The following is a 25,481-nucleotide window of genomic DNA, read 5'->3' on the forward strand; positions in this document are numbered from 1 at the left end:
GTTAACCTTTAAATATACTTTGGTTAAAGACACCAGTTTCACATTTTGTGCATATGCAGACATGCTCATCCCAGTCATGTAATTGTTTTTATCTATTTAACCTTGTCAAACATGGGCAATATTCATTTATGGGTGTGTAATGGTTTTTAAAGGCCTCATAAATTGGGACATTTTATTGGTTTTGGAAAAAAGCCAACTTACCAGTGTAGTATTAAGACAAGAGGGGTGAATATTAACATTTTACCACTCTGATGCACTTCACTGCAGCGATACACCACGACAAAATTGCTCTGAAGCACTAACAATTTTTAGCAAAGCTGTAATTTGGCAAATAAGATTTTTTTTTTTTTTACAGAAGTAAAAGACTTATTGAACTCAACACCTTTTTCTGTTCCACTTACTTTTAAAGTCGAATCCACATTTCAGTCTGTATCCCACATCTAATGAAGATAAAAGGCGGAGGTTTTGTATGTAGTTTATTAGGACTATATTATTCTCTGAATATGTATGACATACATCCAAGACCATGTGTTATGGTTTGGACTTCATAAACAAGAAAGATCACTTGACTGCAGACATGATCCTTTGTTTAACCATTGTGTACTGTCATAACATGGAAATAACTGAAGATTTATCCTGTTATACTAGAAAATATGTGTTCTTTCTGTATTTGTGCTTATTACTTACTGTAACTCAGTGTTGTATAGTAACAAAGTAATAATACTGCACTACTATACTCAAATATGTTTTGGGAGAATTTGTACTTCACTGAGTATTTTTTATTCTGTTTACTTTCACTTCACTACATTTCCTAACTCACTAGCATACTTCTACACTCATACATTTTTAATGCACAGTATGGTTACTTGTTACAAGTAGTAACGTTGAGTTTAACAGTGACTGCAACAAAGTCAGGGATCTGATTGGTCATTAGACCTAATTGCATAATGCGCATGTGCAAACGACGGTCTACATTCAACCTATCGGTGATCTGTGGATGTGAGGGAGAGTTGAATGAAGCTATGCCATAAAACAGGCTGGTATTATGTCAATGGTTTAGACTTTGGATTAATGTAGGCTCCATGATTTGAGGTGCCACATAAGCTTCATAGTTTTCTTTCTTTTTTTTTTTCAAAATTCTGACATTTATAATACTAGTAGTATCCTACTCCTATTTAGGTTTTCCAAACCTTGTTTTTTAAGTGTGTGATGTCGGCATCATTTTCAATATTTTGCCTGCATGTCTTTTACTTTACCATGTTTTAAAATCCTGGATAAAAGTTATAATATTCAAATTTCTGACTACCTTTGTATGCTATTAACATTTACTTGTACTTTTGCTTTCATTACTTGAGTATATTAAATCGTAGATTACTTGATATACTAGATACTTCAAGACTTTAACTTGAGTAGTATTTCAGTTGGTGACTTGAACTTCTACCAAAGTAATTTTTTGGTGGGCTACCTGTACTTCTACTCAAGTGTGCCTTTCCAGTATTTTATACAACACTGGCTATGACCATGCAGGACTGATGCTTGAAGCAGTACCTGTGACTGAGCTGGAGGCGGGCCGGGCATGCAGGGCGATGTCCGGCTGAGATGGGCTGTGGCTGGGGAGAACCTGCATCTGCTGGGCTTTGGACATCCCGTGCTGACCGCCTTCTGCCTGGCTGGGAGCTGCCAGTAGGGGCTGCTGGGAGGGGGCTGTGGCAGGGGGCAGGTGTGGTGGTCTGATCTTCTCTGCCATCAGCTGCTCCTTGATTTTATTGATCAAGACTAGGTTATCCAGCTGATAGCAAGGAAACAACGTTTGTGACAAGAAAACAGCCATCATCAGTTCAGTCAGTGCCACTTTGTTATGCTCTGGCTCCCTCTACTGGCTCAAACTTGACATTGTACCCAAAAGTTCCTTGAATTGAAGATTAATAGTTGATGGCTTTGTATAAACTTTTAACAGCAAGCAAAGTAAAATAAACCTTCTACAGGAAATTCACAATGTACAGACTTTACTTTCCACATGTATATCAGTTAAAAATACCAGATTCTCTCACCTGGCTGGGCATCGTAGGAGGTGGAGGCCAGAAATAAGCATTGTTGAAGCGAGGTTCAGCCATCCTAAAAAAAAAAAAAGACATAAGGGTCAGAAACAGGAAAGAAAAATATCTGTCCCCTTCATATGTGAAAACACTGTTCAATATATGCATCCAGTGCATATCTGGACCCCTTAAAACAATGCAGTATTAGTTGTGACCCTATAAAGACTATTTATTTTTACCTGTTACTGAATCAGAATTTACTAAAAGACAGACACTAGTGATGGAAGATGTATTCAAATCTCTTACTTAAGTTAAAATACTAATATAACACTTTGGAAATACTCCACTACAAGAACAAGTTATACATTTAAAAACTTACCTAAGTGTCAAAACTCTTAATAAGTATTATCAGTTAACAGTGCTTGCTTTAAAGTATTAACTTTGTAATAAACTGGGGCAGTGTTTTACTAAAATATATGATGTTTTTGGTGTAATATTACTGCTATTTTCATGTGTATGTTGTATTTTACTGCTCTACATGTTTAAGATTGAGCCCATTTTAACTACTTTATTTACTGTTGTATAGTTGAATCTACAGTAAATTCACTGTAGTCTATAACATCAATTCAGCAAGTTTTATTTAAAGACTTTATTGGACTTAAGTATGTGGGTGTTTAAGGTGGTTAAGTAAGGAGGTGAATTTTATCAGCCCATTGAGGAAGCATTAATCCTTCATTGTATCACAAACAGTCACAATCAACATATTTGGAGATTTTGACATTTTGACATTGACATTACTGATTTTCAGCAGAAAGGAAGATGATGAAAAAAGTAATCCGAAAAAGTAACTAAACCTGTCAGACCAAGTTAGAGGACTAAACAGAACAAAAGTACAACTGAAGCAGTATAAGTACATAGTACATAGTATATAAAACAAGTGGTGCCAGGTACAACAAACCCCGCCCCTCACACATATTGTTGCTTATTTTGGCATCGATCCAGCTGATGTCATCATGTCTATGCATGTTCTGATGTCAGTATATGAATTGCCTCTACAGGGTGGGGAAGCAAAATTTACAATATTTTGAGGCAGGGATTGAAAGACAGTGTATGACCAGTTAGTTTATTGAAAGTCATGAGAATTTATTTGCCACAAGAAAATTTACATAATAGAAAATGTTTTTATTCTATGTGTCCTCCTTCTTTCTCAATAACTGCCTTCACACGCTTCCTGAAACTTGCGCGAGTGTTCCTCAAATATTCGGGTGACAACTTTTCCCATTCTTCTTTAATAGTATCTTCCAGACTTGCTCGTAATAGTTTTGCTCATAGTCATTCTCTTCTTTACATTATAAACAGTCTTTATGGACACTCCAACTATTTTTGAAATCTCCTTTGGTGTGACGAGTGCATTCAACAAATCACACACTCTTTGACGTTTGCTTTCCTGATTACTCATATGGGCAAAAGTTTCTGAAAAGGTATGGATAATAGTGTTAGGTATGATTATGACATCAATATATGTTTGGTTTCAAAACAACTGACGTAGTGCCTGCTGAGAAAAAACAACTAAATGTTCATTGTAAATTTTGCTTCCCCACCCTGTATATATGTACTAAGTTTGATGTAAATTGAAATAAAATTTATGTCTATAAACATCTGAAATTTCGCCCATTATAAGTAAATAGGAGAAGAAAAAGATTTAACCATGACCTACTTTTTCCAAAATGTAACCACAAAATGTTTACAAGTTTACAAAATGTAAACACATCTGGGTCACTGGCAATCTATAAATCCAATCTGGTATGAATTCAACCAATAGTTTTGCTGCTAGAGTGTTAACAAACAAAAAAAAACAAACAAACCAAACAAACCAAAAACAATACCCCTTGCCTCCCCTTCGGGGGGGCGGGGTAAATATAAAATCTAATGTAAACTTGTACATATACTGTAAAAGCACTATTTACAATGCGACTAACACAATGTGAAGATATGTATAATTTTATAATGCAGAAATTGATGTATTCTAACATCCTTTCCTTGAAACCATTATGTGGCTTTTTAGGTGTATCATGTGACCCATATGGGGATTCTCAGCCTGGGGTAGTAAAACCACAGTGGACAGATATTCCCAGAAACGGGGCTCTCACATTTTAACTTACAAGATTTAAAAACTTTGACATTATATTTCAAGGACTCACTCAAATATAACTTCTATGACCATTGACAACCCTCTCAGTATATGAGTAATTGTATTTTAGTTTAGTATATTAAATAATAATAATATTCACCTCAAATACTTTAGAACAATTAATAAGATAATAAGCTATTTTCTAAGGAGTGTAACAACACAGATTGTAAAATTATGCAAAAATGCATTGCTTTTAGTCAGATATCAACAACTCTATTTTTCTTCACTGTTCTTGTCTAATGCTGTTTACCTTCATGTTCAGTGAATTTAATAAAATAAAATAAATAAAATTCAAGGATGTAAACTCATTGGGGTGAAAAAAAAAAATTACAAAGATGCAACCCCCCCACAGGAAACGTCATCTTAAAATGTGGATTTATTGTTAATTGGTGTATGAGGAAAGAGCTGAAAATCCCAACATACAATTATTTCATTATTATTTTATTTCATTTACTCCACAAGTAATATTATGTTACTTATTTCACTGAACTGTTGGACTTTGAAAGCCCCCTTTCTGAACTATGGAATAAGGTTTCTGTCCAAATATTCTTGTGCTTAAGATAGAAATGCGTGCACATTAGTCTATTGTTGTGCAAAAAAAATATATTTGAAAACAGTTGAATGAGTTCAATCGTACATAAGATGTATTATATCTGTCAGAATACCAAAAAGTTTTGACAACAAGAATTACAAACACGAAATGCAACTTTATGATTGCGCTTTCTCCATTACAAATATAAATTCACCAACGTGACCCTACTGTTGTACACCCTGTATTGTCTTGTTTATATGTTTAGTCTGTTTTTAAATGTTGAGGACTACGAATGGAAAATAGCTCCCAGCTAAATCCAGGATATTTACACAAAGTAATGTTTTTATTTGTACTGAGTGTTCATTAATATGCAGTCCTCATCAAATAAACAAATAAATAAATAAATAATGTCAAAAATATGTCACCACTTCACAGGTATTATTTATTGAGCAGAGGATACATGGATTCCACAGACTGTGCATGTGTTCAGGTTCCTTTTCTGTGGTCAGAACAATGCATGGTTTGATTTGACCTAATTTCATTCTCTGACTTTATCAGATTTTGATCTTGCCACAGAAAGGGAACCTGAACTCATGCTGTCTGTGGACTCTACGTATCATCTGCTTGATAAATAATGCCTGTGAAGTGATGACATATTGTTGACAGTAGAGACATGCTGGTGAATTCGTATTCGTGATGGAGGAAGAGCAATTGTAAAGTTGCATTTCATGTTTGTAATTTTTGATGTCAAAACTTTTTCGTTCCTGTTCTGACAGATAAAATACACACAATGGATTTTATGTACGACTGAACTCATTCAAGAGTTTACAAATATTTATTTTTTGCACAAATATAGACTAATATGCACACATATTAGTATATCTTATGCACATGAATATTTTCACAGCTTCCTCACCCCATAGATTCAGTCCAAAAAACTCTACACAAATAGCCAACATATTTTAATGTCAAAGGTGAGGATTTTACCCCTAATTAGTAATCCTTTTCCAACAATTTTTGCAATTTCCATAATTTCATGACTTTTTTAGGTGTGGAAAACCACATGTGAAACCTCTATAATTTTTTCCAGGTTTCTTCTGACTGTGAAAACCCTGTAAAAACAACCTCCTGTATCTTTATGTGTGGATCTATTGTATGTGATGAAACCAGTGGTTAAAAACTTGTCAGTAGACCTAGACCCAGGCACCAGCTGACTTTTTGATATGATAATTTGAGAAAACTTTTTCGCAGTCTTGTGATAAAGTATGTTCAAAGACATACTGTGCTACTTTTCCCAGAGGAAACTGTTTTGTGTCTATAAAAGCTGGATGTGTCTGTGCAACACAGAGAAGACAGAGGATGCTTTTGGGTCTTCGCAGTGAGTGAAGGAGGAAACTGATGTGAGTGGTGTGACTTTTTCTAAAGATTTCTAACCACAAGGCCGGATGATGGACATGCTGGCTGCAAGATAAACTGTCACATGACCACAGCAGTTATCAGAAAAAAACAAATGGTTAAAATGATATGGCAAAGATTCTAATCTGTAGTTGTCTGTTACAAATGTATGACGAAGGAATGTGTCTCTGAAAGTACGACAAGACCTGAATGAAGCAAGCTAAGGTCAGTACTGCAATTTTTATGAATATATAATTACATAATGTTGTAGCTGACGCAGATGTTAGTTTTTAGTCCCATTATGACATGGCATTTTTAAAGACGTCTGCAAAACAAAACTCCTCTGCATGCTAGTCTCATAGGACGTATCTGAATGTGATCAAATGGCTCATACAGATTGCATTTCTGATAGACAGAAAGGGTTGTTTTTCATTTTTGGAGGTAGAGAGAGTAGTCCTCTTTCAAGTTCCTCTCCGAAGGCCTTTCTTTCCATAACGTCTCTTTTCGACCCGACTGAAGCTCTTTTTGAGACATTTTGCATTGCGTTCTTTGGCACACTTCACCATTCCTAAGTCTGTTTGGCTTAGCAGAGGCATAACACAGCCCACGTCTGAGAGCCAAGAGAAACAAAAACGATACGTCCAGGGGTACGAGCCTACAGTAAACCCCACAAAATATTTCTCTAATGATGCCAGTGGGGATCGGTTTCACTTCCTGGAGGTTTTCTGCCTTGGGGAGCCGCCTGAGGAGTTTGACTGCCACTGGACATCTATGTGTCATTTCTGATATGACACTTTTCACTGAAAAAATATGCACAACAGCAGTAAGGACGTAGCATTTACAGCTGTTGTTTTAGGGGTTTTTTTTTTCAGTATACGCCAACTTTTCAGTGTTGTATGACATCAAGACATTTGAAGCATTTCCAAACAGCAGGTTAACTTTAATCTGCTTCAGTCAGGCTGCATTGTTTCCTTCTGATACATTTGCATCAACAGTTTTAGCTGTTGCACTGTTTCAACATCTTCACACATGCCAGCTACTATTATAGACTAAGTATTAGACAGCTTCCAACAGGTAGGTCAGACATCCATAAAGGTGCACCAGAGAGGTCTTTACAACGCCCACGTGACAAAACCAAACCAGAAAATGTTTACTTTACTGTCACAGAAAAGAATCAAATCATCATATTTAAGGAGCTGGAACCAGATCAAACCAGGTGGAGTGTAACTAAGTACTCAATAAACTAAGGTTAACTCAAGTACCACTCTTAAGCATATTTTAACATTACTTAAATATGTCAATTTTATGCTGATTTATCCTTCTATTCCATCTCATTTTAAGGTAATAACCGTACATGCAAGGAAATACCATCTTTATAATGCAGAAATACAGCTGACTGAAACGCCAACATTGAATTCAATCATGTTTTAGTGCTCCACAAGTAATATAATTCATGTCACATTTTACACTGTACTTGCATTTACTTAATATCTATTGATATTGTTGAAATCATTTTTTTTATGACATAAGGCAACACTTTATGATTAATCTACTCAGTCCTATGCAAACATTGCTCTGACATATTACATTAAAATTCATCTTTAATTCATTTATTAGCGATGAAACCAGAAAAAAACCCTTTGAGAATATTGCACTTTAAAAGAAGTCACTCTGCATTTTAAGTACGTGGTTGTTTTTTAACCTTAAAAGTACTTTTTGCTGATAAAGATATTGTACTTCTACTAAAGTTATGATGAATTCATGACTTCTTATGGAGAATGTATTCATGCATTTGCTTCAGAAAATGATCTGAGTGCAGCTTCCACCTCTTTTTCTTTTTTCATCTTTGTGGATCTACAACTGACCCAAGTTATGTTATGTCTAATGGTGTTGCCTGTATAATAATCCTACAGATGGTTTGTAGTTTACCATGGTTAAGTGGTCACAGTATTGTTGAGACAGCACGTCTTTTGCAGACAGAAAACTGTAAATAAACCTCAAACAGAAAATACCTCATAAAATCTTCCTCAAATAGACGCGTCTCTGTCGTTGAAACCGTTCGCTTGTAGAAGAAACAGCAGTGAAACTAAAGTTAGGGCTAACTTTTCCCTCTTTCTGGTCCCTGCTGTGAAGATTGAGCCCTCGGTTAAAAAACAAAAGCGGTGAAATGTAAACCTGAGCGGCTGTAAACGGGAGCATCACCCATCCATCCATCCATCCATCCATGCATCCATCCGTCCATCCATCCATCCATCCAGACACAGCCGATCCGTCCGCCGCCTCTCCCACATTCTCAGACAGTTTATTAAAAAATTTCAGACAAAAGGAAAACAAAAATGGCAGCCCAGTCTTATTTTTATAAGCACTGGACGCCATATTCTGCAGATCCGAATTTTATATGAAGATAATTCCCCACATCTGACCGAGCGGCCGCGTTTTTGGACGCTATGTGCCATATTTGCATTAAGCGTACGAATGATTGTTTACTTTGATTTGCAGGTTTGAATAGCCCGGCTTGAGGAGGAGAAAAAAAAAAGCCTGACACTTCCTACAACAATCATCATGCCTTTGCTGAATGCTCTGCCTTGTCGCAGCTTAAATCCAGAGGTCGATCCGTGCCCTGACGCGCAATGAAAGCTCGCATTTGCACGACGGGAGGAAAGAAACGCGTGTTTATCACGTTTTCGCTGCAGATGAGATGATTTTATTCCAACTTTTGCATGAGTCAAACACAGGCGGCGGCGAAGCGGCGCAGGACAGTGGTGTAAGAGGAAAGAGATAGGGGGGAAAAAGCAGAGGAGGGTTTTTTTTTTTAATTTTTATTTTTTTTTGTACGGATCGGCCAACATACCTGAACCAGCCCCGAGTAGAAATATTTAATAAAGGATTGGAGTCCTCTTTCTGCTCGCTCTCAGTCGGACTTCAAACCTTCCGGGTCGCCTGCTGTTCACTTCTGGGTGCTGCAGGCGAGGAATTGTTCAACGTGAAACCCTGAGTCGAAGCGGATTTTTTAACCCATTTTCTGGTTTCTAATTTAATCGCCGGCTATTTTCATGCAGATGTTGTAGTGGTCGCCTCTGTGCTGCGCCGTTTACGCACAACTGCAAATGCGTGGGAAGCTCAAATTTAGCTTTTTTTTCCCCTCTACCGTGGGACTAGTGGTATTAATACGTTTTTTATGCCCCTGTGTTGAGTGTGATCACTAATAATAGTCTGGAATAAACAGAGATAAGGCTGCTGGGCTGTGCTCTGTGCGCCCTCCCTGTCACTGTTGGAGTCCAGGAGGATCATTCATTGCATTACATGTGTCTTCTCCTTCCAGCTTTGTCTAAATGCTTTTTATCTGTCCCAGCCGGGTCACAGCAGTCATGTACAGTCAGTATGGAGTGTAATCCTCTCAGCAGCAGCAGCAGAATGACAGGCTCATAATGTGCTCTGTGCTGAGCTCAGCAGGAGATGGCACTGCTGCCACAGCTGAGTGGGTGACAGGTTTACTTTAGAGCTGAACATGGACATGTACACATGAGGGAAGAAGGACAAAGAGCATGACAAGAAGGGGGAGGTCAGGACAGACACATACCTACTGGTGTTTTACACAAGAGCTGCTTTTAGGGAGGTTAGTGAATATTATTGCACTATTTCACCACATTTATATTGATTATAATATATAAAAAAAATATCAGACACATATATAACTTTCTTTACCCAGAGTTCAGTGTGTGTGTGTGTGTGTGTGTGTGTGTGTGTGTGTGTGTGTGTGTGTGTGTGTGTGGTGGTGGTGGTGGGGTGTTCTGGATACTTCATGCATTTGTGATATATTGCATTAACAATCACTCTTAAGTCATTGTTCTCTGCTCAGTATTGTTCCATTCTCCAAACCCACCTGCTCCCTTCTGCACATGCACTATTTCATTGAGGTCAAAACTGGATGTTTCAGCAAAATAATGAAACACATCCAAGGTATGACATGTTGAAACTGTCAAGAATTTAGTTGTATTGATTTCATGTTAACAACAATGACAACAACAATAATAATAATAAATTTGCTTTGTTTGTGTCTGTCTGATGTGGCCACATAAAAGATTTTTACCCTGCCCCTGTTTGTCTGTTTGTCTGTTTGTTTGTTTGTTTGTTTGTTTGTTTGTTTGTTTGTTTGTTTGTTTGTTAACACACTAGCCGCAAAACTATTGGTTGAATTCATACCAAATTGGGTTTATAGATCGCCAGTGACCCATGATAGATCACATTACATTATGGGAACTGGTCATAGTTCGCATTTTTAATGAAATTTTTAAGTCTTTCTTTCCCCCATTTTCCTATAATGGGCAAAATTTCAAATGTCTGTAGCAGCAAAACTATTGGCTGAATTTGTACCAAATTGGGCTTATAGATTTCCAGTGACCCAGAATAGATGTCATCACGTTTTGGGAAAAGTAGGTCAAACTTTCAATTTCTTATGAATTTTTATAAATCTTTTTTTTTTTTCCCCATTTACTTATAATGGGTGAAAATTCACATGTCTGTAACAGCAAAACTATTGGTTGAATTCATACCAAATTAAGTTTATAGATTGCCACTGAGCCAGAATACATGTGCTTACATTTTGGGAAAAGTAGGTCAAATTTTTTTAAAAAATTAACGAACTTTTCAAATCTTTTTTATTTACTTTTAATGGGTGAAATTTCAAATGTCTATAAAAACATCAATTTTGTTTCAATTTACTTCAAACTTGGCACATATATAGAGGCAACTGATATGGTGACATCAGCACATGCATAGACATGATGACATCAGCTGGATCAATACCAAAATAAGCTACAATATGTGCGAGGGGTGGGGTTTGTTGTGCCCGGCACCACTTATTCTGTGAATATTTCATGATAATATTTGAAACTGTGTAAAAAAAAAAAAAAAAAAAAAATATATATATATATATATATATATATATATATATATATATATATATATATATATATATTTATTTATTTATTTATTTATTTATATACATACACACACACACACACACACATATATATATATATATATTTCTACTACTGTAAATCAGGGCTAATTCACTTCTAATTAATTTATATGCTTCATAAAGCACTTAGAAGCCACATAAGTGTTGTGTTTGGCGGTTCTTATTTCTGTTTAGTAATGATGTAGTTTTATGTAATCATGGAAAAAACATCAGTGCTGTGACTGTCTCACTTTCTAACACACCACCCCATTTGCAAGTTTATGTACATTAACCAAGAGGATTTTAGGTTAATCCCTCCGGTCTACGGTTGCATATCTGTTGTTAATAAATTCATTTTGGTCCAGATGCTCCACAGACTTTTTCCAAAACGTGTCCAGTCATCTGAGCGAACATCATGTTGAATTATAACCAAAGGGAATGTTGTGATGGTGCATGGCCAATTCAGAAACTGGCAATATCAAAAATGTTCTTATAATCTGATGTGTACTGAACAAGTTTTCACAGGTGTTGAAAAAAAAAATTAAAAAAAATCTATGGTTAGTTTAAGTACTATTCCTGAAAGCTATCATTTATTTGTATTCTGGAATAATTTTCCAAACATGTATTTGTATAATTTCTTTATTTTTTATTTTTTTTCCTATAATATCACAGATCACAGATTAAAAATGCCCTGATATTTACATCTGCCTGCCTTAGTTCATATATACATGTGGACCTAATAAACTAGACAGACAATTTCTATCCATCATTTTATATTTAGTGGATTTTTCAGACATTAGAACTTGTATCATTTATTATCTTATAATGTGTTTTTGGTTGTACTTCATCACACCTTTACGGTTCATTTAAACATATAATCATAATCTGTGATGTCCACTTTTATATTTAAATCAATAGGGAAAGTCACATACCTATTTGCCTCCTTTCTACTGCAGACAACACAAATAATCTTGAAAACACAGACATTCAAATGCAGTTTACATATCAATTGCAAATGCAAAACACAGGAGTCAGACGACACGGATGATTCACCAGAGGCTTTCAACTGTGGAGAGGAACCAAGAGAAAAAGTCATTAAAGCCTCAGAAAGCCTCATGTTTTCTAATGTGCTTCTGATTGTTGCAATTTTAGAAATTAAAAAAAAAAAAAAAGATTTGAGCAGGTTGTGTAATGTCACAAGACACAAACACACTGTCGTGTCATACTTAAAAAAAAACAAAAAAAAACACCTCACCAGAATATCCATATGCTCATATATGTGCATACAGGTATGTGCAAAAGTCTACGGCCAACATTAGGTTTGTTGGTTTATTAAAGTTCTAATGACCACACGTGCATTTCTCAGGCTCTGTATTAGGATACAATCTGGATATATGGGAAGTATGTACAACAGTAAAAACAGAAGTTTCAGGTAACAGCTTCAATAAAACAAAGTCATAGCATTTATCATGACCTTGCATTTAACATGTCTTTAACCCTTTTCTTTAAATAATATGAGATTTATTCTATTAATTTGTTTTATACCAGGTTTCATTCAACACATGCCAGATGTCTCTGTTTCTGCTGCTTCTTGTCATGGGGTCAAAGGTCACACTGAATAGTGACTTGAACCTTTACAACCCATCTAGTTCAGTTCATAGGGAGTCTTTTAATCCTGTGCACGTTTCCTGTATTGTCTTGTATTGGAAAAAAAGAGAATGAGAAATAAATATGTATGTTCATTTAAACTCTGCAAAAACAACAAAGTTAAAGACATTTGCTCAGTATTCTATTCTATTTATATTTTTTATTTAATCAGGTGAAATCTTTATTGTGATTAAAAACCTCTTTTCCAAGAGTGAACTGCCCAGAGATCAATATAGACATAGTTACAATAAATCAAGACATAAACAAACAACTTTCATACAAAACAATAAAAATAATGCAGTGTATAATTAAATATGATAAATGAACTGTAACAACATACTGTTTGGACAGGAGCAGATGGAATTTATCCACTTATATACAAAACTGTTACTTACATTTAAATTTTTGGGGCCTTAAATGCATTTCCTTTTTCTTTTTCCATTCTTCTTAATCAGTGTTTGTTTAAAGATCACAATTTGTTCTTGAAAGCAACATTTGAATGACTGATTTCACCTCTAGGTCCATTTAGGCATTCTGAAGTTCTCAAAAATGAATTTTTAATCTCAGATGAAGACAAAGATGACAAGAGGTCCTTAAAGGTGCGGGAGACTTTCATGACCAATTTTTCATCAAATCTGTCAAACCTCAGTCATAGACTAAATATCATGAATCTGTAAGTCTTTCTGTGATTACTCACTTAAATCTCTTGCATTATGGTGACCAGTTTCTTAGTGCCATCCACCATAAACAAACCATATGTTTACAAACAGAGTCGGGAGGTAACTCGGGCATCTTCTAACTTTTTTCGCTACGTGCATTGTTGGAAACACCGGTTCGCTCCACTGTCTGACAGCGGCAGCTGCTACAGACACAACACGGAAATGGCAGGAGCTCCCTTCCCTTGATACATATTCCTCCAGCCGTTTCTGCATTTCAGCCGTTTCCGCACGTTTTTTTTCATCCATGTAATATTATATGGTTGCGCTGCCACTGTCAGGTGGCGGCGTGAGCCTCCATTTCCCACAATGCACGTTGCAACAAAATTCTGAGGATGCCTGAGTTACCTCCCGACTCTGGATGTAAACACACGGTTTGTTTATGGTGGATGGCACTAAGAAACTGTTCACCATAATGCAAGAGATTCAGGTGAGTAATCACAGAAAGACTTACAGATACAGAGGATATGACTGAGGTTTGACAGATTTGAGGAAAAATTGGTCATGAAAGTCTCCCGCACCTTTAAAATCCTCAATAACATTCACAGTGGACAGGTCAAATTTGTACATTGCAAGAAATTGCATGATGTGTTTAAAAGCTGTACATGACACCCTTCAGTGAGATAGGTTTGTCAACTGTGGTTTCATAAGAAAGCACTTTCTGTTTATTATATTCATATAGATTACCAGATATAATTTCAAGTGTGTAATCCTCCTCCCAGTGACACAGCTAATGTTAAGAACCCTGCCTGTGTGTTGACTCTAACCTTTTAAATAACGCAGTAATTTGAACAAGCTGGGTGTAACATTCATCCTTACTAGAGGCCAAATACTCTTTCCTGTATATCTTTTGATATCACCCAGTTTTTCTAGGTTATGCAGACTCACATGCACTCGGTCACACACTCACACATGTGCATATGCATTTTGCACCTCTCATTATGTGCCTGTTAGTTGTTTAACTGGTTTCTGGTTTGTCTTACCTGCACAAACACAGCCACGCCTGTTTAGACGCACATGTTCTGTCACCTCCACACAGGCCAGGTGCAGCCAGGAGCACTGAGTGGGGGAGGAGGAGGTGGAACAAGGGAGGTGGGGGGGTCATTATTCTCACCAGAGGGCGGAGCAAAAGGGAGGTGAAGAAAGCGGATGAAACTCGTATTGACATGCTGGTCTGAAGGCTCCTGTGAGCACAGGTAAGAAGCAATGAACCTAACAGTTTTTGAGCTAAACTCACATTTCTGCATTAGGAATTTTCTTATTATTATCATGTTTTACAGATGGAAATGGATATTTTTGTTTTTTTTTAACAGGTTGAACCAGTTTGATAACAATACCATAGTCAGGAGGAGGAGATATATATAGCTATAGCAACAGTGTGTATTGCCTGTGTCTGTTGTTAATTTGCATCAGTGTTCACATAACAGGGAACTTGCAGAGCACTTTAACTGGGATAGTTCCTGGTTTAAAGAAGGATCATTGACCTGAGTTTCATCTTTTTTTTTTTTTTACTGTAAACAATCAGTCCAGGGTTCAACATTAATGTAAACAGGGAAATATTGATCTGCAACTACAAGTGTAGTAAGTGATCATGTAAAAACAATTGTGAGTTAATAAAATGCTGCAGACTGTGATCTTTTCCAGAGTGTTTGCAGGGCTTTCTGTCAACAAGAGTTCCTGGCATTCCAGAACTACTCGTCTACCCCGAGGCTAAAGCCAAAAGAAAACCAGTTTCTGAATTTGCTGACCCATGTGTATATGCTATTTTGTATCAGACATGGATGGTGTGTTGGAAGGAGCGACTGTGTTGTGTGTCTGTAAACTGGCCGCCAGTCTTGTCTTCCTGCCTTCTGTCAGTGCCTCCTTCAGCCCTGTCAGCTACTGCTGCTGCTGCCTCCTCATCTTCACTGACTTCCTGGTCACAGGTGAGTATGAGGACACGATCAGGGGTCACACCTGGGTACGGGAATCATGTAGTGACTCATGATGCCATGCTATCATGATGCAGTGACAGTGTTTTATCAGTGGTATTAATCCATAAAGACATAGTGCTGCTTTTGTGTCATTTCTTAAGTGATTTATCATCATTTAATGCAATATTCTCCTCTGTATTTGGAATTTTTCCAGTGAAAATCAGGCATTTTCCTATATTTGATTTACTGATCATGTAGACGTTCATAAAAATACAGATTAAAGTTAAAGGTTATTACATCAAAAACAGAGAAAACTCAAGAAAAAGTGACTTCTTCACAAAAAAAATCTATCATTAACTGAACATAAACAAAGTGTCTTCATCTACTGTCATTGATCCAACTCCCTGGGTTTTACTGGTGAATCAGTGTTGTAGAAGATGACAGTGTTTCCACGGTAACTACGGAGCCTCTGAACGTCCAAATGGGTCATATCTGATGACCATGAAAAGATGAACAACTGTATTTTACACCAATTATTTACACGGATTGATAGGATTATTGGATCAACAGGTATTGAATGTTTTAGATCAGTAAATGGTTTTGGTTACCAGTGGGTGTTTGGGTCCTTATGGGTTAAAATGATACACAGTCACACATTATAAGACAATTATCTCTAATACACAAAGTGGTGAGAGTACACACTTTCTTTATTCGATTAGAAGTACAGATTTAATTCTGTACTACAGAAAAAGTGAAGTGCAAATTCTAGTTTTATCACTGGTTGGTTCTATGCAAAGCTACCTGAACCTCCCATCATATAAACACACCACATAGTCGATCTGAACGATTAACTCTAAATAACATCAGTAAGATACAAAAAAAACATTAACAAATCAACTTTGCGTCACTGTCAATATTAGTTTTCAGTGTCTTATTCTTCATTTTTATTTTATTGCATTTCCTGTTTGTAACATACACTGATAGATACACAGAAGAATCATCTTTTCTGTGTGTTATTTTTGCATATATTTAGGATGAAGTCGGTTTTGATGTTGATGGTTGTGGAGGATGTGCAGTGATGTAAATTATAACCCTGTTTGAGAAATGTCAGCCACAGTCATTCTTAGCTGTTGTGAGGTTAGTGCATGGGTCACTCTTATTTGTCCTCTATCCCTAAAAGAAATAATGTCTGCAGACCAACATTTGCAAATGAATATTATTCCTGTAGGAATGTGCATACATGTGCCAGTTGCTATGATTTCCTTAGGGTTATTGTCTGATAAGGTTGTAGATGCACTTTATTTACATGATTCAACCAGTTCCGGAGATACGCACTCACTCTGTCCTGTCTTGGATCGGTGACTGAGTTATGATATTCGCTTTGTACATGGGGGAGTCCATTCAGAAGTAGGTTTGTCAATATATTGTATTGACCAATCTGTGTTCTCACAAGCTTGTTCCAATACAGTTTTCCTGTTGAATACATCCAGAGAGGCTTCTGAGTGTACCTCAGTCCTGCTGTTCACAGAGAAATTACATACCAACCCCAAATGAGAAATTGTTACTATTCCGAATACTAAATAATATTCAAATAAGAAGGCATTCGTACTGAGATGTGAGCGACATGTATTTCATTTTAGAAAGTTCATGTTTCGTCTGGTGGAATTCATTTGATTTGTCCATTCCTGACACTCAGTACTTTATGTTTTAACTTTTCATACCATCCCAGCTTTTTTCTTTTCAGGATTGTGACAAAAATTCTCTTCAAATGCCTTACAACTGAAGTTAAAAAAAAAAAAAAAGATTTAAAATACATGGGGAGATGTGAATACAGGGTTTTGTGTTAAGACAACAGGAATCCAAGTAAAATGTCCTAAAAATAAATAAATGAAACACCTGTAAAATGTATTTAATTCCTGCGCATTGGTGTCAGTTTCATAAAATTATATAATTACACAGACATATTTACTGTTCCTTCCACCGTTGTCTTTATTCCGAGAAGTCGTTCCTGAAAATAGCAGTGGAATCTGCCTGGAGCGTCTGCATCAGTGTATCAATACTGTATTGTTAGAGTATTATGATATAACATATTCCCGTACTGATATTTAATCTCACCTATTGTTACCACATTGCTTTAATCCAACTAATTCAATGAGTACTGACACTGGGTTCCTTCTTCTTTAACAGTTTATCTGGGTTTGTTTTGGCTCTCTGAGTTGTGGTTAACTGAGCTGACCCCAGTGGGTGACATCATCGCCCTTCGCTTCCTGCTCTTCATCAGCCACACATACGGTGCGGTGCTGCTCCTGACCACACCTCTGATCGCCGTGGAGACTCTGGTCAGACTGCTGTGGCACCAGGACATCAGTCGAGAGGTCGCGGGCTCCGATGGACAGCATGTTGAGGAGGTAAAGGCTGAAGAGGAAGAGGAAGGTGATGTGGACAAACAGAGGGGGCTGTCTCATGTCATCAGCTACCTCTGCTGCCTGTCAGTGTGGGTCGTCGTCGCCCTCAATGTCAGGTGGCGATGGAAACTGGAGGAAGTGTGGACTGCTGCCTGTTTGCACACAACCAACTCCCTCATCAGATGTTTGCCCAACATGTTCAGCCCCATGCTCAGCGTTGTAAACCCCTGCTGGGTCATGGTCTTCCTCTACCTCCTCCTCCTCATTGTAACCACAAGCACAGGCCTGCACGGTCGACAGCAAGCTGCACAGACAACAGAGACACACTCAGAGAAACAGGCAACTAAAAAATACAGTAACAGTTGCTGGCCAGACTTGGTTCCACCTCTGTCTGCAGCCTCCAAGCCTGTGAGCGCTGGGATGTCAGTGCCAGAGCTTGCACAGTCTGTTGACCCAGGGAAAACAGAGAGCAGCTGCAGCGTTCACAGTGCATATTCCTGGAACAGCATGCAGATGTCGGCACGTCTCCATGGAGATTTTGGTCTCCACTCCCCCGGGTGTTTGTCTGTGGAGAGGGCTGGACATGAGCATCAAAGTACAAAGACCGCCACACCTTTGACATTTATCAATGAGGAACTTGTGGACTCACAATACGGAAGCCTGTGTGGGTGGCGACAGTGGGGTTTTCCCTGCCTGGGGGTGAATGTAATGACAGGGTGTATGTGTGTGCTCTCTATCTTTGTGCTCCCCCTGAACCTCAGTGTCAATATTGTTCTGATCAGGACTATAGAGACTCTAATGGAGCTGTGTGTGAAAACTTTAGTGTCATTAGGAAACACAAGCAGCAAGTTCATGTCTCACAATGAAGCAGTTGTATAAAACCAGACCGGGGAATTACAAAAGCATGATCAGGGAGCATTTGCAACACGATCACTAGATTACAGTAGTGTGTGCAGTGTGCAGACAGAGGTCTACCTGTCAGTGCCTGTTGAATTGAGTGTAAATATGCATTTCTGAGTAGCTATTCACATGTGACGAGTAATATGTGGAAACAGATGAAAGGTGCTGAGGAGGCAGGTTGAAACGTGCTTGTTAAGACTCTTGACATGAGTGAAACAGATAACTGGACAGCCTGTTTTAACATATCTACAGTGATTTGTCATCACACAATGGCTTACTATCTAGTTTGAATAAGATTTATCCAGGGCAAACACTGTTTTGAATGTGGTAGGATGAAGTGTGCTGATGCAGCAGCACATGGACCCTGCATGAAGCAATATCCGATTATAAATAAAGGACTTTAGGGTGTATCATAGATGTAGTTTTGTCAACAATACATAGTGCATAACTGGAGAACTTTAACACAATACCTCTGCGCCCAGATGTAAGAGTTTGACATGGACTTATAATATCTGCCCTGAACCAAGTAATGTTATCACTGACAGGTGAGCAGATATGGACACCAGAGGGCACTCCAGTACTGCAGCAGCAGCTCACACATGGGTATCCTAGACCTTGAAGCTCCTGACATGCTTGATAGAAGAGCTTCAGGATGTAACATGAGAAGGATAAAAAAAAGGATTCAGCAAACAAAGAAGACATTTTAGCTTGTGTTACGTTTGATGGGGCTGCAGGGTGAACGCTGACAGAACCAGGAGCTGCAGACCTTTTTCCTTCAGAGAGCAGAAGCCTGTGCTGACAAATACTGACACTACAGAAACACCAACACTGAATTTATACAAAGCTCAACAAGGCAATAGAAGGCACATTTGTTCATCTTATGTTAAAATATATGGAATCACTCTTAATGTCTCAACATGTCCTGAAGCAAATTAAGTCTTCACAACTTAAACATCACATTTTCTAGGTCTTTCTGCTTAGTCTGAAGGACAAGTAGTTGAACAGTGAAAAGTTTAATGAGTGAATTCATTAATTTAGTGTCTTTGAGGATTTTATTTGAAAGTCAAGTATGATGACATTAAGAGGAAATGTGTGCGTTGCTGTAGGTTTCCTCACTCTGGGTGTTATTACTATTCGCTGCAGATACTCAGATGTGGAAATGATAGAAGAATATCAAGAACAGGTACATCAGTACAAGACAGCATTTTCTTTGGAATGTTGTTAAATTTTATTGTGTTAACAGCACACCCACAAGTGATTTAACTGCTCCTAGTGGGATGAGTAATCATCTGATTCACCGACCAGTGACTTCTTTGTGGTGCAGTTCTTTTTTCTTTCAGTTTCACAGGTGGGATGAGTCTCACGTTTGCAATTTTGCACTAGATGCACAATATGTGATTCATTTTAAAGGTGTAACAGTTAGATTTTTTTGTCATACAAAAATCCAAGATGTTAGAGCAGAATCCTGATGGTATTTCTGTAATTATTCTCCAGGTTGGTCTTTTTTTTTTTTTTTTTTTTAATGAGAATATGCACCCACTATGACATTTCAGTTTTACAACTAAAATTGCATTCCAGTTTCTTCCAGTGACTTGTTATTTTAGGCTATTTAGTCTACACAGTATAGTACAGCTAGCATTATAGATGTAAAACACACCAGCATGAAGAGTGATGAGAAAAGTGAGGATTCATTTCTGTTTCTCCATCACTCACAAGATTAAAACCCTGCACTGAAGCCTCAGGAGGGCCACATCAGACTGCAATCAGATACGGGTCTCTCAAAGGAGAGCTCAGTGACTTTTTAATGGACACTTTCCCCTCGGGTAAAAATGTCTATTACAGGATGGGCACCTTCTCTTCGGATAAAACTGTCTCCATCACAGGAGTAAGCAGAGAAAAGTACCCAGAACCAAAGCTGAGAATATGAAGCCGCTATTGCTGAGGGTCCGATGAGAATAACTGACGCTCAGCCTCCAACAGCACAATTTGTCATCAAACAGCTGTAATCATGATGCAACAAGACTCAACTCGCATTGGAGTGTGAAATAATAAAGCAGCAAAATCACACAGAAAAACTTGCTGGGCTGGATGTTCATTTTCTAATATGATTTCCTCTAAGCTGGATATATTGAAGGCTGTGGTTTACACAAAGCCACAGCGAGAAAACACAGAACTAAGGCACACTTGCTTTGTTATTCATCATGTCACACGGCTTGGCCTCATGCAAAAAAGAGAGAACAGTAATAATAACAGTGCATAACCTCCCACCTCCCATACCTTATAGTGCTGAGAGTTTGGCAAATCTCAACTAAAATGTCTGGCATGAAACTCGTACTGAGGAGCAGGTATTGACAAGCAGAGGTGAAGCTTTCCTACGTTTCAAACAGGATTCATCAGACTGTGAGATATGCTCACTTTCCATTATATGTACAGATATTCAGGATGGAATAATGAGGCACATCAGTTTCTCTCACTGAAAGGAAGAACATTAACAGATAAGCAATTAGTTTGTCCTTAACACAACTGTATACTTTATTTTGTGAACATGGAATTGAAGGTTTCATATATTTAGGAGCCAAAAGGACTTAATGTGGAGTTTTACCTTCTTAAACTCTATGTAACAGATACAATTAGAACTGAGGCAATTAATTTTAATAATTTACTCGTCATTACTCTTTTATTAACCTGTTTCACTGTTGGACCCCAGCTATGTCCCTGTAATCAGTCTAAACCGGGGTGTCAAACTCATTTTAGTTCAGGGGCCACATTTAGCTAAATTTGATCTGAAATGGACCGAACCAGTAAAATAATAACATAATAATAAATAAATAATGTCAACTCCAAACTTTTCTCTATGTTTCAGAGTGAAAAAAGTAAAATTACATTATGAAAATGTTTACATCTACAAACTAACCCTTGTGAATAACATGAACTAAAAAAAAAAAGTAATTTTAACACTATTATGCTTTAGTTTATCATTTCCACATGTACATTACAACTTACAGATCACAGTGGATCTACAGATACACAAAATATTTAGTAAAAGGTGGAATATTAAAATTGCACTTCTCTTAAGACATTTCAGGTTGTTCATATTTATTCAGGTTATTCAGATTTTTTGCGAAATTATGCCTTGTTTTAGTGTAAATACATGAAAATATTTACAAAGAGAAAAATTTGGAGTTGTGAGTATTTATAGGTTATTATGAGACTGAATTGGTCTGAATGTGGAACCTGTACTAAAATGATTGGTAATATCTTAGTGTAATTTTTGCATTTCACAGATTCATCCCAGGGGCTAGACTGGACCCTTTGGCGGGCTGGATTTGGCCCCCGGGCCGCATGTTTGACACCTGTGATCTAAAGTCATGACTTCAAGGTTCATTTTAAGAAACACTGTAGAATAAAGTGATACAGAAAGTGTGTGATTTCTCTTCGCAAACAACAGTTACCTGCAGCTGTGACAGAATAACTTTCTAAATATTATCTTGTTAAGTCATAAATCTATCTTATGACATTAAGTGAGGATACTGCTCTGCAACATCAGTGTTAATTCACATGAAATCTGTACAAAGAAAACAAAGAGCCCATTGGATTTTATCAGTAATTTATTGTACATTAAAACATTTCCCACAAACCTCCAGCAGCAAAAGCACACTAGAGTGTGTTCACACAATGATGGGTGCACAGCGGCCATCATCAAAAGACACAATCATCATTATAGTCATTAAAAGTGTCATAGTTTTTGTCATTATAATCATTTTTAACCAAGATCCTCATCACTACCACTAACCCTGCACCATCTCGCAATAATCTCATTCTTCTTAGTATCTGAGCACTAAGTGGATGCATCAGACCCTCTGAGGCCTGCACATCAGCAAACAGAGTCCGATTGGAGAATTTGTTTTAACCTGTAAGAAGCAGCAGCTGTTTAGGTTTTACTCCTTGTGAATAATTTACATCAGTAAATGAGAAAAAAACTAAATGAATACTGTCCTGATTGTCGACATCTTCTGGTGCTTATTATCTTCACACATGTTTATAAAAATCCTGTTTCATAAAGCGGGCTATACCATAAAACAGCAACAAACAGCTGCTCTGAGGCTTTCAGATGACTTTTAGACCTGCTTTGTGAAACAGGCTGCTGCAAATCTGTGCACCTTAAAACAAACACCAACAGTCATTTGCAAATGTCTGTAATTAGAACCCTGTTTGCATCACAGAGCACACACTGGAATCACAACAAAAACAAGGGCACTGCCCCAAATTCCTTTTCAATGAACAACACAGACAACACACACAAATGTAAAGATGTACAGTGGCAAAAGAAAGGTAAGGTGAATTTTTTTGCTTTTTATTTTAAGGAAAAAAAACACTGTGGATTAACACCTGATCCAAAGTATTCTGAAAAAACACTTTTGGCCACTGCATGGGAATGTGTGGACTGTCCCAAGAGCTTTATCAAACGGGACTGAAAAATGATAGTTAAACCGTGTTGGACGAACATATCCACGTACATGGATGGACACGCTCGCCTCAGCTGGACTTGGCTGAAGGACAGGAGCCTCTTAGAGCAGAATCTGCAGGGCCCATGTACAACTAATGATACAAAAAAGAGCATTTGAGGCACGTGGGGCAAAGAAATAAACATGACTGAGCCTCAGAGGAATTATCAGTAATTTTTTTCATTATGTAACCCAGCAACAGTCTTGGAAATGCCAGAAGCAAAAAAAAGCAACTGTGCTGAAATCCATTCATCACCCTTTTTCTTGGTTATTGCCATTTCCCAAACATACAGCCTGACTTCATTTACATGAAAGATATGATTTTAAATAGGAAAAAGAAATTGAGCTCCATAACTGTTTTTTTTTTTTTTGCTTTTTCAGATGGTTACATCTAAGAAGTTTGATTTATAACTAAAAGTATCTGTTTCCTGGAGCTGGAGAAACTGAATTTTAAGTGAGAGGTGGACAATAAAAAGCTGAAGGGCAGTACATGTGTGGCTTCAGATAAAAAAGTGGAGACTTGTTTATGATCTAGCATGACTGGAGATTTCATCTATTACACCCATGACATTCTATATACAAACATGCAGGTCCTTACTCCACCTATAGCAGCATATTTCTGGACGATCTCCTCCTCCAAACAGACTTTCCAACCATACACAGCCTATACTTACTTTTACTGGATTTAGGTGATATGAATGATCGCTGGTGCACACAGAACAAAAGCTTTCCTTACAATGAAGAAGACTTTGAACAAACAGATGAGGATGTGAGCTGCAGGAGGAGCCAAGATCATGGCCTCAGACAGAAGTAAAAAGTGCCAACAGACCTGACAGGTTCAGGGTGGTTCGCTGGAAATGTGGCCAAACACAAGCCAAAGAAGGAGCCGAGTGCTGTCAATCACATTCCACAAACAAAGCTAAGCCAACTATACAGCACAGAGACGACAAGTGACCAGTGTTCGGTGTCAGCTTGACTGGACAGAGAGGGGACATCAAGTCTGACAGGCCTTCAGCTCGATAAGGAGAGTGGTGCCCCCTGGGAGTGTGCAAGGTGGGCCCGGGACAGTCACTTTCAGAGAGGGAATTGCGTTTTTTTTTTTGTTTTGTTTTTGTTTTTTCCTTAAACATCACTGCTACAGACCGCAGAAGAACCCAGGGGTCCCTCTGTCTCCTTTTAGTGTCATCTTTTCAGTTCAAGATGTGGAATGAGGCTCAAATACAAGCCGTTACCCTATGGTTTCTCAAATCACAAAAAATAACAGCGCAAATTTAAGAACAAACATCAAGCACAATTCTGAACACCAAATAGAACTGAAAGAAATAAACATCTCAAACACCCTATTAAACATTTTTTAACTGGTTCCTTGAACATTTTGAAGTCCTGTGAATTCACCTATGATGATTCAGGACAATCATGGCCATAGATAGATATGTGTGTGTGTGTGTGTGTGTGTGTGTGTGTGTGTGTGTGTGTGTGTGCTCAGCTCTTAAAGGCGTACGGTGTTGATTCGAAGCGGCTGCACGTTTTTGCCGTTAGCGTGACTCTGGCCGGGGCTGAAGTAAGGGAAGACCTTAGTGGGGAATTTCTCCCGGTAGGTGTAAAGCCAGGACATGTCGTCTGCATTGTAGAAGATGAGCAGACCTTTGGGGTAGTCCAGGTACACCCCCACCTTCTCCAGCTTGCTCTTGACATTTAGACGGGTCCAGGGCTCGGTGCAGGCACTGTACTGGTTCCCGTCGTGCATAACGATGCAGTAGAATCCACGGCTGGGCTGGATCTGGATGCTGCCCTTGCGGCTGACTGTCTCGTTTGCCACACCGATCATCCACTGGGTCTTCTCCGACACCATCACCTCCCAGTAATGGACTCCTGACATAAAACCCTCGGCCCCGAGCACAGATACTTCCACATCAAAGCGGCGTGGGGAGTCCTGAAGCGGCTGTGGATGGAGATTCCCATAAGCCACTATGGTGCAGTCGTCTGAGAGGATCAGTCTTTGGTGGGCTGTGATGGGGTCGAGGGTCAAAGCTGCTGGCACTGAGGAAGAAAACAACAAGGGAGGATGGAGGAGCAGAGTGTTTTAGTATGGAGACTCAGCATTTTCTTTACTTTGAGATAACACTTGGCCCAGACAAGTAGATAAGTACATTGTAGGCTAGAGGAAAGAACAAAAAACAAACACATCGATATGTTGTGACTCAGGTTGGCCAAAGAGAAAAGCAAGGACTGCAGAGTAATGCTCAGAGCCCCCCCCCCCCCCCCCTTACTGTTGCAGATG

At 38.1% G+C, this 25,481-nt stretch overlaps 3 protein-coding genes across 9 annotated transcripts in view; 1 reads left to right on the plus strand and 2 right to left on the minus strand.

Annotated features, from left to right (window-relative positions):
• Window positions 1-14,507, minus strand: part of znf362a (zinc finger protein 362a) — a 32,178-nt gene extending 17,671 nt beyond the window's left edge. Inside the window, exons 1-3 of one of the 4 annotated variants that reach the window (XM_030134114.1) lie at window positions 14,461-14,507; window positions 2,052-2,115; window positions 1,549-1,789 (exon numbers count right to left, since the gene is read on the minus strand). In XM_030134114.1, coding sequence (XP_029989974.1) covers window positions 1,549-1,789; window positions 2,052-2,114 — 304 coding nt within the window. In that variant the 5' untranslated portion in view covers window position 2,115; window positions 14,461-14,507. Of the gene's footprint in view, window positions 1-1,548; window positions 1,790-2,051; window positions 2,116-9,005; window positions 9,843-14,460 lie in introns of those variants that run through there. The other 3 variants (XM_030134116.1, XM_030134113.1, XM_030134115.1) reach the window with 3 other exon arrangements.
• A 55-nt stretch (window positions 14,508-14,562) lies between these two features.
• On the plus strand, window positions 14,563-20,203 carry LOC115419381 (uncharacterized). Its single transcript, XM_030134117.1, has 3 exons — window positions 14,563-14,673; window positions 15,253-15,402; window positions 17,578-20,203. Exons 2-3 carry the CDS (start codon window positions 15,255-15,257, stop codon window positions 18,672-18,674), a joined length of 1,245 nt encoding a protein of 414 aa, XP_029989977.1. The 5' UTR covers window positions 14,563-14,673; window positions 15,253-15,254; the 3' UTR covers window positions 18,675-20,203.
• Window positions 20,204-22,285: 2,082 nt separating this feature from the next.
• trim62.1 (tripartite motif containing 62, tandem duplicate 1) overlaps window positions 22,286-25,481 on the minus strand; it is a 35,739-nt gene continuing 32,543 nt past the window's right edge. For 2 of the 4 annotated variants that reach the window (XM_030134107.1, XM_030134108.1), the window contains exons 6-7: window positions 24,673-25,240; window positions 22,286-24,628 (exon numbers count right to left, since the gene is read on the minus strand). In XM_030134107.1, the coding sequence (XP_029989967.1) occupies window positions 24,690-25,240 (551 nt within the window). In that variant the 3' untranslated portion in view covers window positions 22,286-24,628; window positions 24,673-24,689. Of the gene's footprint in view, window positions 24,629-24,665; window positions 25,241-25,481 lie in introns of all 4 variants that reach the window. The other 2 variants (XM_030134109.1, XM_030134110.1) reach the window with 2 other exon arrangements.

This window comes from Sphaeramia orbicularis, chromosome 5 (genome assembly GCF_902148855.1).
Source record: "Sphaeramia orbicularis chromosome 5, fSphaOr1.1, whole genome shotgun sequence".
In the NCBI taxonomy this organism is placed as follows: Eukaryota; Metazoa; Chordata; class Actinopteri; order Kurtiformes; family Apogonidae; genus Sphaeramia; species Sphaeramia orbicularis.